This window comes from Netta rufina (genome assembly GCF_964035555.1).
Source record: "Netta rufina genome assembly, chromosome: 9".
NCBI lineage: Eukaryota > Metazoa > Chordata > Aves > Anseriformes > Anatidae > Netta > Netta rufina.
Window position 1 is genome coordinate 10,037,903 of NC_140132.1, and position 12,590 is coordinate 10,050,492.

The 12,590-nt window shown below is 48.3% G+C and overlaps 1 protein-coding gene across 1 annotated transcript in view; it reads left to right on the plus strand.

Annotated features, from left to right (window-relative positions):
• The window catches only part of NGEF (neuronal guanine nucleotide exchange factor), a 57,371-nt gene that overhangs the window by 25,236 nt on the left and 19,545 nt on the right, over window positions 1-12,590 (plus strand). The window contains exons 6-8 of the mRNA XM_084292251.1: window positions 5,867-6,040; window positions 6,163-6,263; window positions 10,693-10,967. Coding sequence (XP_084148377.1) covers window positions 5,867-6,040; window positions 6,163-6,263; window positions 10,693-10,967 — 550 coding nt within the window. The remainder of the gene's footprint in view (window positions 1-5,866; window positions 6,041-6,162; window positions 6,264-10,692; window positions 10,968-12,590) is intronic.

Genomic DNA, 12,590 nt, shown 5'->3' on the forward strand with positions numbered 1-12,590 from the left:
TCTCTGCATGCTTGGGTCCTCCTCCCTCTGCCTTTCCGTCAACTGGTTTCCTCATTGTGCTGCCTAGACCCAGTGTGAGGATCACTGAGGATACAGCAGAAATGGCCTTTATTCACAGTGCCTAGCACTGTACCAGGTCATTTCTACAGCTGAAGTATTAGAAATGTGTTTCTCATGTCTGGACAGAGCATATGTTTTCCCCATGGACAGCAGCTCAGGGGATTTTAGATGCTAAAATCTAAGTCTCCATTTTTTTGTGTATTGCACAGAGTGCAAAATGGCCTACAATTTCCATGGATTTTCACAGGTCAGGCAAAGATGAAGCCTGGCAAACCCCAAATTTCAACCCATATTTCAACAGAAACCAAAGCTTCTCCAAGGATAAAACAACAGGTTTCTGGTTTTCTTTTAATAAGCATCCAACAACATTTTCCTAAGCCTAAGAAATCGATGAGCCTTTTTAAAAAATAAAATATAAGTGGTCTATGACAGACCGTCAACAAGTAAGTAGTCCTATTGATAAGGAGCATCAAAACATTAGAAGCACCTAAATGTAAAGATCCCATAATAGGAAGTTCTGAACATTTTTAGTTATCAGTAAGACTGCCAGTCCCAACGGATTTAATTAAGGTATTTTGGTGAAAACACTTTTTTGGTGAAAAAGAGGTTCAGGAGAACAGATGTGCCTTTGGCCTTTACGATCTAAAAATACTAGGGATGAGGAGTTCCACTTATCTCCCAGTAAAATGTCAAAAAAACAGGAATTAAAATTACATTGAGACACCCGTTGTCAAAAACACTACTAAAAAAAACACACGTGAGCAGAAAGAACCTGAATGAACCTGAAGTATGAAAATATACTTGACTAGGTATAACATTATTCAAATGTATTACTAACTTCACACTTCCCTGTAAATTTGGTTTGCTCAAATTAAAACAGGGCTTCTTACCTCATCTTGTGGCCTTTCTTGGTGTGAAACTCCCACTGACTAGAAGGGTTTGGGGAATTTTTCATGAATAAGATCCGCTGGCCTGCATCTTTTCTTTTTAGTTTCTGAAAGAGGAGGTCTAATTTCTGAAAACAGCATTAATAGAACATTAAAAATATGCATTTCAACATAGTTTGAAAACAAGCTCTTTGCATACCTATATCCTAAGGATTGCTATTGAATTTAGATGGACATAAGAAAATTTAATTGAAATGGTTGATCATTTTTCAGAATAACTGGAACATGAATGTACAGGCCAAGATTGGAAATTCATCCCCCAAGCATAACTTAAGTGAGGTAATTATATAAATAAACTAATTACAAACTCATACCAATTTTCACATTTTTAATGCAGCCATGGACAAGGTCAGCCAGTATTTAAAATCTTTTCCAGCAGCACTACAGCAAAGCTGGAAGTGGTCTGCAACCCCACAATCCCTCCTCTTCCCTTGCAGAATGTATGCAAGTTCAAAGCCACTCTCTTTCACCCACTGGGAACTGAACCGTGGTCATTCTCCACGTCACCAGAGCATGACCGTCGTTAAGAGGCCATAAGGATAATTTCCAGTGCCTGCGTGCTTTGGGAACTTAAGAATTCCTGAGAGAAAACTGGGCTGTAGTTTGTCATGGTGTTGCAATACTTCTGTCACCAACAAGAGCACAGCACACGCAGCACCACTCGTGTGGTGCTGAGGTAGGGTTTTTAGCTATTTGCTTTAATGTCTGTTGTTCAAATGGTCAGATTCTTTCTCTTCCCCTACAACTATCCAGGACATTTTAGTATGAAATACAAGGATTTTGGTCAGAAAGCCAAAGTAATCATGAGATTTTACTGATTCTGATGATACAGGGGAAAGCTTTTTAGGTTACAGAACAAATTCATTGTTGATACAAAGAGAAAGACAAGAAAACCTCTTCCTAACACCTACCTGGGTGTTTAAAATCAGGTGGAGAAGGGACTTCTGCCTAAGCCGGCAGTTTCACAAGCAGCTTAAGATGATCCAAGGTGGCACAGCCACAGTCCTGACGTGCATCTGCACATCTGCCACCTCTGCTGTGTTGGCACTTGCCTTGAGCTGACCCTGTAGTGAGACAATTCAGTGGTCACACACAAAGCTAGTTCTAAGAAAAAAAATAACAACCTTCCACCGGTTTAGGTGACCAAACCAGCTCACCAAGAATGAGAGGAGCATGAGCTCTGGCTTGAAAGTGGAGGCAGAAATCTGCCTCAGGGAGTCAAGTGAAGAGTGGCATTGAGCAGGTAGATCAGCCTAAGTTGCACTGGCAATTGTGGAAGAAGAGAGGGAGAAGGAGGCAGCTAAGCTGGAGCTATTCTACTTAGCAGTAATAGTCCATTATTAACTGACTTAAAGTGGTGTCTGGCAACTAGGGGATTCCCCTGGAAGGTTTGGTCAGGTTCAAGCACCTGTCCCAGGGAGCAGAGAGAGCAGAGCAGCTCCAGGAGCAGAGACTGATCTGCCCGGGACAGGCAGTAGCAAGTGGCATGTGAAGGAGCGACACAGCAGTGACTCCAACTTGGATCTCCCACCCCTAGGATGAACATACAGGCCTCCAGACCTCTGTGAGGGAATCACTTGTTTGCTTTCCTTCATTTTTCATGACAAATTTGGAAAGCTTGCTGTTTTGTCCCCAAACAGAAAAGCAAGCTTTAGAAAATCTCAGTAATGTTTGCAGGACAAAAATATCTCCTTCTTGCTAAGTATTTTTTTTTTATTATTTTATTTTTTTTCACTCCAGTCCCAGAGCTCTGGGAGCACTCTATCACCTCACTTGGGGGAAAAAGTATTTCTCAGGCACTTGTTCACTTTATGGATGGTCTCTGTACATCAACGTGAAGTATGAGGCTGTGCTATGAGCCTGGAGAGAAAGAAATAGCAAGATTTTTGAAAGACCACATTACAATTAAGAAATAAAAGTTCTAAAGGAAGGAAAAGTAGTCTATTAGTCATTGCTACACAGCGGAACAGATTTCCGAGATACAAAAATACAAGCTGTGTCTTCCCATGGCCACAGAGGGCATTTCACTCTCAGCTGGTATTCTCACCTCCCCATAGCTTCCAACATTTTTATTATCATTATTACTTTTAGCGACATTTTCCAGGTTTTCATCTAGACCAAAGGTGAAATTGTTTTGGAAAATTTGAAGAAAAAAGAAAGACGGGCAGGATCAAGTTACTTAACAGTTATGGGATCCTGAGAAGATGCTTTCTATTTTTGAATGTTTTTCAAACCATGACCCAGATGCTTTTTCTAAAAAGACATTCCAATTTGTAATAGACTTAACTGTTGAGAGTGAAGCTGTGTGAGGGGTTAGAAGTTGTTAGCCTCTTAATGCATATTTCTGAAACTTTTTTTTTTTTTTTTTTTTTGTAGATACACCCTAAAGTTATATTTAGATATGTATTCATTCTAGCAGTGACAGTAAGAGCTTATGCACTGAATTCTCTTTGCATACTCGGGAGAACTCAACGCTCTTGGTCCTCTTTAGCAAACAGCATCTCTGCATTTCCAACATTCAAAATAACAAAGGTGCTCAGTACCATTAATGCCCTTCCTCCCCTCTTCAAAGAAAGAAGCTTTTTAGCATCCCACCCACTTACTAAAACCCCTGACAACATTCCCTGTCAGCAAGCCACCAAAACGTCAATCATTACCCAGAGTTTCAGACAGTCTCTGCTCACTTATCCCTTCAACGAGGTTTTGGCTGCCTCCTCAGTCATCTGCCTCTCCATGCTGCCCAGCCCTGGTATTTACTGGCTGATAACCCATTTTCGTGCCATACTGACCATCTACCTGCTGACAATCACCACACACCTCCCCCTGTCTGTCCTCCTCCTCTGTAAGTGGCAAAGCAGGCTCCAGCGCCCATCCGCACGCTGACAAGACCCCACATTTTCCCATCAGTGATCTGGTTCTTCCGACCAGTCCAGGGCTGGACTGAGAGCCTAATCTCAACCCTCAGTTTCCTCACAGACATTTCTTTTTCTCTCCCCTTCTGCCTCTAAACAACTTAGGGACTGAGCTCTTCTAGTGTGCTAGGTCGAGATCTAGTTCATGTAAGCCGAGGGAGTTTTTCTGAATGTATAGTCATGTGCTGGCTAGAAGCTATCCTGATATATCATTTAGCAAATGCAATATAAAAACGATAAAAGCAAAGCCATTTTACATATACAGACTGACGCAGGGATTTTATGTCGTTGCATAAATTACATTAGTACGTACAGAATAAAGCGTGTTTATTTATGCAACGGGGAGAAAGTGAATGTGAGGAATAGCCGAGCATTTTCTGACTGTTAACTCCTCGATCGCAGTGTGGTGCAGATGACGTTTTTTTGCTGGGGGTTACTAACGTGCAGGGAAGAGCTGCACCCAACATGCCCATGAGCACACGAACTGATCTGCGGGTGTAACCACACCGTGGAGCTCAAGAGGATTTATCCCTGAGGCAGAAAAACAATTACCTGAACGAAGACAGAGATAGATCATTGAGTACTGAGATACTTACTGCCTAAACGAGAAAATACATCCTCATGGAAGTAGCGACGCTAAGGAGAGGGAGACGGGGGAAATGACCGAACGGGTGCAGAACCCTGCGGGAAGACGCGAGGAGGATAATGGTCAATCCTGGGGGGTAACCAGGGGAGCAGCACTGGCAGGAGGGATTAGGCTGAGTTTCTGAGTTACATTCCTTCCTCCATCTCGGGGTTTCATTCCCGGAGAAGAAATGCACCATATGCACCAGCTCTGGAAGCAGTTCAGGAAAGCCCCCCTCGCCCACCCCCTCTTCTCCCTCGAAGCCGCCGCCAGGCGCACATAGGCGGAGGGGGAGAGAGAGGTCAGTGCCAGGCAGGGCCCCCTCGGGTGTGGGGTGGTCGCCCTTGGAGGAGAAAGGCTGGGGCAGGGGGATCTGTGGGGTCTGTGGGGTCTGTGGGGTGTGTGGGGTGCCTGCCGAGGAGGGAGGGAGGGAGGGATGGAGAAGGGGCTCCCCTGCTTCTGAGGAAGGAGCCTCCCTACAGAAGAGCGGGGAGGGGGGGATGGAGGTCGGGGTGCCTGCGAACGTGGGGGGTCTTTGGGGCAGGGACTGTCGCCTTTTGGGGGGGCCCTCGGGGAGGAGGCAGGCAGCCTCCCGGCGGAGGAGGGACCTGCGCGGGAGCGGAGCTGGGGGCCGGGGCCGGGGAGGTCTCTGCGGGCTGGGCACGGGGGGCTGCGGGCGGCTCTGAGGGGCAGTGCGAGAGCTCTGGAGGGGTTGGGGGGGGGCTTCGAAAGCGTTTTGGAGGCTCCAGGAGGGTCCGAGGCGGGGGGGGGGGGGGGCTCTGAGGTACGCGGGGGGCTGCGGGGGTCGGGCGGGAGCTCTGAGGGGCTCCGGGAGGCTCTGAGGGAGCCGGGTGCCGGGAACCCGACGGGCTCCGCGGGGGGCTCGGGGAGCCCTGAGGGGTCTCGGCAGGGACCCGGGGAAGGCTGAGGGGGCTCTGCGAGGCTCGGGAGGGATTTGGGAAGGCGGAGAGCGGCCGCGAGGGGCTGGGGGGGAGCTCTGGAGGGGCTTGGGGAAGCCCGACGGGGGGCTCCGAAGGGAGGCTGGGGGGAGAACGGGGCAGGAGGGGCTGAGGGGATTTTGGAGAGGGAGCCTCCGGGAGGGGGGGGGGGGGTTCTGAGGGGATTTCGGGGGGCTCCGAGGGGATCTGGGGGCGAAGAGCCCCGGGGAACGCTTGGGGGGGGGGCTGTGAGGAGAGGCTCCGAGGGCTCTCCGCGGGGGTCAGAGGAGAGGCTGCGGGGGGGCTCGGGCGCTGTCAGGCCGCCGGGGGGCTTCGGGGGCGCCCCGGGGGCGGCCGCAGCTCCCCTCTCTCGGCGCCGCGCAGGCTGCTGCCTTCCTACCCCCGTTACCGTGGCAACCGCCCGGGCTCCCCCAGCCCCGCGCCGCCGCTGGAGCCGGAGCCGGAGCCTCTCGGCAGCCGCCTGCCGCCGCCGGCCATGGAGCTGCTGGCCGCGGCGCTCAGCGCCGCCTGCGCCCTCGACCAGGACGACTCCGGCAGGTGAGCGAGGGGAGGGAGGCGGGGAGCCAGGGCACGGCGGGGGGCGCGGAGGGGCCGCCTTCCCCCTCCTGCCCCCCCGTTCCCTCCGAGCGCCCCGCCTGAGGCTGCCCCGCGTCCCACAGGGAGCCCCCCGCTGAGGAGAGCCCCGCCGCCGCCGCCCAGGTGCCGCCGCCCGCCCACCCCATGACGGCCGACTCGTGGAGGAACCTGATCGAGCACATCGGTAAGGAGCCGTCGAGCGGCCTCTCCCCCCAAAAACAAAACAAAACAAAACACAAAAACCCCAACCCCAGCCGGGCACGAAGCCCAGCGAGGAGCGGAGCGGCCCCGGTGAGGGCGAGGCGAGCCCCGGGCTGGCCGCAGCCACGCTGTGGTGCCGAGCTTTGGGTCTGCTCCTCAGCCAGGAGGGCTTTCTGGAGTGCTCAAGTCAGCGAGGCTGCGGCCGGACCTGCTGCTAGGAGCTGGTTTTGAGTGCCTGGAAAGGTGCAGGAGGCAATCACGGGGTTGGCAGCCCTGCAGGGGCCGTGCTGAGGGAGGTGTTGGCCATGGGCACACGCTGCTGCCGAGGAGCACATCGGGTTTCCAAGCTGAGTTTCTTGGGGTCGCTTTGCAGAGGCAGAGTTGAGGTTATCTGGGCAGGCTGTGGAGGAGAGGATTGCCGTGCTTTCTCTGTTGTGGTATTTTTGTGGTGTGCAACCAGACTCCTTTCTGTGGTATGTGGAGAGGACCTTCACTGCTCGGTTCTTGGTTTCCCACATCGGAGCTGTGACATTCCCCAGAGAGATTTGGGCAACGGCAAAATTAGCCCCATCCTGAAGCAGTTTTTGCATTGGGAAGGTAGAAGCTTTCTTTTTAAAGGGTTCAGTTTAATTTCTGGAAATGATAGCGCAAGATCCTCGAATGTAGAGAGTGGGGACGTAGCGCTTCGCCTGGCAAAATCCGATAGATATTCTTACGAGCAGCAATTCTCATCCCCCCGGGGGAGAGAGGAGGCTTCTTGAGCTGTCACTGGGAGAGGAAAGCAGCTGCAGTTTGCTGTCAGGTCATGGTGGCAAGGCTGATTCTTGGAGTGCCGCTGGGACAGGGACAGGGCCCTGTCCCTAGGCAAGGCAGATGAGTGCTGGACTTTGTGGAAGAGAGCTGACCGATCTGGCTGGATGTTGCCAGACGTGTTACTTACTTTTGGCTGCATAGGTACTAATCTCCCAAGGCGAACGTGCCAGTATGTCCTCATTTTACTGAGACTGTGCTGCTAAGAGGCATGATAAAATACTAAAGCCAGCAGGACTTCAAAGCAACCTAGTTGCTATATTCATATATATTCTTTTGTGCTGTATATCAGAAGGATGCTGTGTGATAGCACTACACGCATCTGTTTAATTGCAAACAGGTCTTTTGTGCCTTGATGGAAGGAGACGGGGTTTTGACAGCCAGAGATGCTACCCTAATCTTCAGGAAAGAGGTCATTTTAAGTGGCTGGAGCACACTCGCTCCCTTTCTTTCCTCCTGCCTTTGAGGCACTAATGGACTTTTTGCCTGAAACTGGAGCAGAGAATTTCAGAAAAAAATGTCTCTGGACCTCCTGAGATTTTACATAGCTTTCAGTGTAATAGTGTTTACTTTAAGATCACTCTCTAAGGTGAGCATTTTCCCCAGTTAGTAACGAGTTTTGCAATTCCCCTCCCAGTTTGCAAGGGATCCAGGAAGGGAGACTGACAGCAAAATGAAATTGAATAAACATGATAGGAAAAGCCTAATATAATACTTAGAAACTATATAAACATCCCTTACGAAGAACAGTTTCATAAGCTTAAGCACTTAAAGTCAACAGGCAGCACCAAACCCATGCTCTGAGCACATGGCTAGCCTTTAACCAGCTGACAGCAGCGATGGCTGGGACGTTAAGGAACAGACAGAGCTTTTACTGGTCTCTGACATTCTATACTTGCTCGCTTACTAAACATAGGCGTTTACTAAATTATCATATGTTCAGTGTCGTGTTCAACTACTGTTCTCAGCTTCTTTCTGCATATTCAGTCGGTTGGTTCCCAAATTTATCGCTCTCCTTTCAACATGTCGAGATCCTGTTCCCTCACCTTGCGTCTGTCATACTACCTGTCCTGTGCCATAACCATCTCCTGCTCCACTGAGAGCAGGCTTTTGCTTGGTTTCTCCAGGTCTCTCTGAAAATGTTGCAGGTAAAATCAGCTAAGCCTTTTCTTTCCCAGTCATAAGCTCTTTGCCAACATACAGATGTACCTTTCACACCAAGACTGCAAGGAAATCTTACGTCCTTGCTAGCACAACCCTCTCTGTTTCCTCCTACCCTTATTCTACCTAAACCTGTCTTTTGTCTTTCTGCTGATACCACCTTTCTGTTTCTTCCTAATATTGCTGTCTGTGGAAGACCTTCAGCCAGTCTCTCCTCAGCTCCCTCCTTAAAATGTGTTATCTTGGTGGCATTTCCAAACGAGTTCTGGCGGGCAGATACCTTTAGTCAGTCAGGTCTCCCCGTGTCTGCACTTGCATCGCCTGCAGCTGAAGGCTGTGTAGGTCTCTCTGGTGTGTCAGATGGGGAACCTGGAAACAAAATCAAGTTTCATTGTCTGGACATTGTTTCCTTAAAAGCAAGGGAAGAAAACGTCTCAAGGATCTTCTGTAAAGGGCTGCTCTCCAGATCTGCGCAGGGGAGACTAAATCACCCTCACACAAATTCAAAATGTCCTTAATTGCCTCTGACTTGCAGGACAGACCCACCAGCGCAATGATCAGATCCTGCAAATGTAATTATCTCCGGTATGAATAAAATAGATAGATCGTGCTCCAGTTTCTCAGCATGTTTTCCCTTGAGCCACGCACTGGCCATACTGCTTCGGGGTGTTATTTCCCAGCCTGGCCTACTCTGGTGTGCAGGTCGGTAGGCCAGCAGGTACCCAGTGCCCTACTGCACCAGAGCCTTTGAGCACTGGCTGAGCTTACAGAGCAGCGCTGCTGAAAGCTGCTCCGATTCGGCAGGCTCCCCGCTCCATTCCTCAAGGAGCCTTTCCAGCCTGACGCATGCTCAGCACCCTCACTGGTGCTGATTAACAGGCAGAAATGCTTAGGAAAGCCATATAAGCCTAGTTGACGCAGAGAGAAATTATATAAGTAGCAGCAGGATGCAAAACTTCAGGGGAAGTCTCCTCTCTTCAGTTATCGTGTAGGAAGCTAGCAGAAGACTGTATGGTTTCCTAGGCACAGCTACCCTTACTGCTATTTTAATCCAGCATTGAGCGTCTTTCCAGGGAGAACAGCTAACAGGATATACTCACAGACTGCAGCTCTGCTGTCCTTGTGCCTGCACTTTTCGCCCAGCATATTTCTAGAAGAGTTTTTAGCAGTGACTGGTGCAGAGCCTCGTGAAAACTGGTCCAGAGATTTATTAGGCAGTGACAGCTACAGTTCTGCCCTCCCTAGACAAACTCCTGACCCAGTTGTCTCTCACCTTATTACACGTGGAATCTGCTTTGAGATACAGATTCATGACTACAATTGACCAGATGGATTTTAATCCCTAATGATTCAGACAAAATAAATTACTTTTTTTTTTTTTTTTTGGGGGGGGGGGGCTAATATTATTATTTTTAATATCAAGGACTTTTATCTTTCTTCATTTTACGTTTCTGAGATTCAAGTATAAACCAAGGGAGATGATCTGAAATGTATTTCATCTGCTTTGGTAAGTGAGGAGATTGACTCAGACTAGGCTCTTGCTCTCCTGTCTTCTCGTATCTTGTAAATAACATTTTATATTCAAACAATTAACATTCTGGGCCCTACAGATGGCTTAGAAAGAGATATGGGACAAGTGCCTCCTGCACTTATTGCCTGCCTTAGGAGAGAGGCAGGACCTTCTATAGACGGCCAGGGAACTTCAGGATTCCTACCTGTTTGGTGCTGTCAGCTGAAATCAGGAATAGGGGCAAATTCTGTGCAATTTCATCTGCTGCTGAAGTTAGTGACTGAAACGCGGAAGACACCTCGTGTGAGCGATGTGCAGCAAGATCGTGCAAAGTCATAGACTTTTCTCTGGTGCTGTGGCATTCAGGCAACTTTGAAGCATTAAATTAATATCTCCAATTGTCACAGAAACTGAGAATTAAAAGAGAAAGAGATTAAGCAATATGTCCAATGCTAACCACACAGTCAATACCAAAACAAACAAGTAACAGTCCCCACCATTCCCTTGTGTAATGCCTTCACAGCAGCCCAGCATTTCCTCCTTAAGGATTTTCATAGCCATCAAATTGATCCTTTAAAGTAGTTTCAGTGGATGCAGTGTTACTTTTCAACACACATGTTTCAATTTATACAGCTTGTAACATCATAATATTACAGAGAATATGAAGGCCTTAAAGAAACATTTAAAAGCCTGGCAAGTAACCAGATGGATTCATCTGACTGTTACTACGTGTTTTGTGCTAACACATCATTGTTAGCAACACTGTAGATGTAGAAATGGTCTCCATTTAGGGTTGCCAGTCCTGTTTGAAATAGAAATGCCATGCATGGCTTTCCTGAGGTGAACTAATGCCAAACAAATCCCGTTCCCACCATACGCTGCTACTCTTTTGTTCACTGTAACCTCTCAGACTTGTTACATTGCCTCCTAGGGCTCCTGTATCAGGAATATCGAGATAAATCTACACGCCAGGAGATCGAAACCAGACGACTGCAGGATTCACAGACAGACCCAGAGGAGAGTTCACCCAGTGAGGAAACCCCGTCTGAAACAGAACCTACAAGTACGACCGAGAACAAAGTTGCGCCACAAATCAATTTGCTGAGGAACTCCAACTCCAGGTTCAACTTATGGCAGGATCTTCCGGAGATCCGGAGCAGCGGGGTCCTTAGCATCCTCCAGCCAGATGAGATCAAGCTGCAGGAGGTAAAATGGGGGAAGGCGCAATGTTTCTTAACTGGGTTGCTGCTTAAAAGTGTGAGAGTCAGGTTACCAAGATTTAAAAACAAGCGGCTTCATAGCAGTCACAGATAAGCCTTGTTTTGCTAAACACTTTTCCATATCAAACTGGTCAGCACCACTCACTTTGTTGAAGCTACAGGGTGTTGTCCTATATGCTGTTGCTGCTGAACATTTATTTAGCAAAAGAGAAATTCTTTTCCCTTTTCTGCATCTGTGCTAGGAGCCATTTAAAAATGAAAGAGTTCTTGCAAGAACTGTAAAGCTTTTGGTCCCTAATGCACATTAATCCACCAAAAATCTTAGAAGAATTCAAGTTACCTGTAATCTGTTTTAAATATGATAGCATTAAAGGAAAGTGAAGTGATGGAGATTGATAAGCTTCCTAATTTTTAAATGCCATTACTTGGAGTCTTATGCACAACAGTCAAAAAATATTGACAGGCAATTTTGCATTTTAGCCACACAGCGCAGTAACGTCTCTGCCTGAGAGTCGTACGCCGTAAATGTGCAGGGCTACATCAACCAGGAGCAGAGTAGGTGGGGGTAGCTGCCACAGTTAGTGAAAACAGCAGTCACACAACAGTTTACAACTGGTTGCTATTTTGGATAGCGTGGGGAGCGTGAGTGCTCCTTGGCAGTGCAGAGCACCGGATCCGTAGCCTGCAGCGGAGATGAACAAACCTTGTTTAGGGTGGTGTGTGTTGTGATGTGAGTGAGGGACCTTCACAGCCTTGGCCCCGTGAATCCGTTTGTGCCAGGATGGCTCGTGGTGAGGACACCCTACCTTTGTATCCCTTCTGCCCTGGCACGTGTGATTGAACTCAAAATGCTGAAGAACATCTCAGGGTGTGAGCAGTTCTCCCTGAGCTTACTTGTATTTGCCTAGTCAAGATTTATGAATCGCTTGTGTGTACACGTCCCACCCTGGTCCTGGCCAAGGCTGTAGCTTCGCTGTTTCCCTGGACAGGCTGGTCTCACATCTCGGGGGCACGAGGGGCAGGGCTTCAGCTACCGCCTCGGTGGGAGAGACCTGTGTTTGTTCAGGGTAGCTTAGGCTGACAGCACAGACTGCTAGTGTGCCAGGGTTACAGCTGAAGGTGACTGAAATGGTTTGTTGCTTTTCCATGTTCTTCTGCACTTGTTATTTCCATATCAGATTTGTTCTGTTTACCTGGCAAAACACGGTGCTTCTGACTGCCAGCATTACAAACACAATCTGGCCTCTGAAAAACTACAAGCTCTTCTTTTTCTGCTTCAAAATGAGGAGTCACCTACAGAGAAACATCAGCTTAGAAGTTTGCATTATAGATTTCAAAAGCTGCCATTTCTCTGGAGTTACATTCATTACCTGTAGGTGTTCTACAGAAAAATATCTGCTAGACCCCAGCCTTACGTGTGCTGAATTTTCTTCCTTCGGCTTAAATAACAACAGAAATGAAGCAGATGGAGGCGGGACAGCACTGCCTTAAAGAAGTGCTGTGCTCTCCCCTCTCGTTACTTTATCGGAGCTAAAATTTCCTTCCTGTTTGTTCTGGATTAGTACAGTGAGAGATTATAAAACTGCCGAAAGCCAGAAAGCTGTGAAAT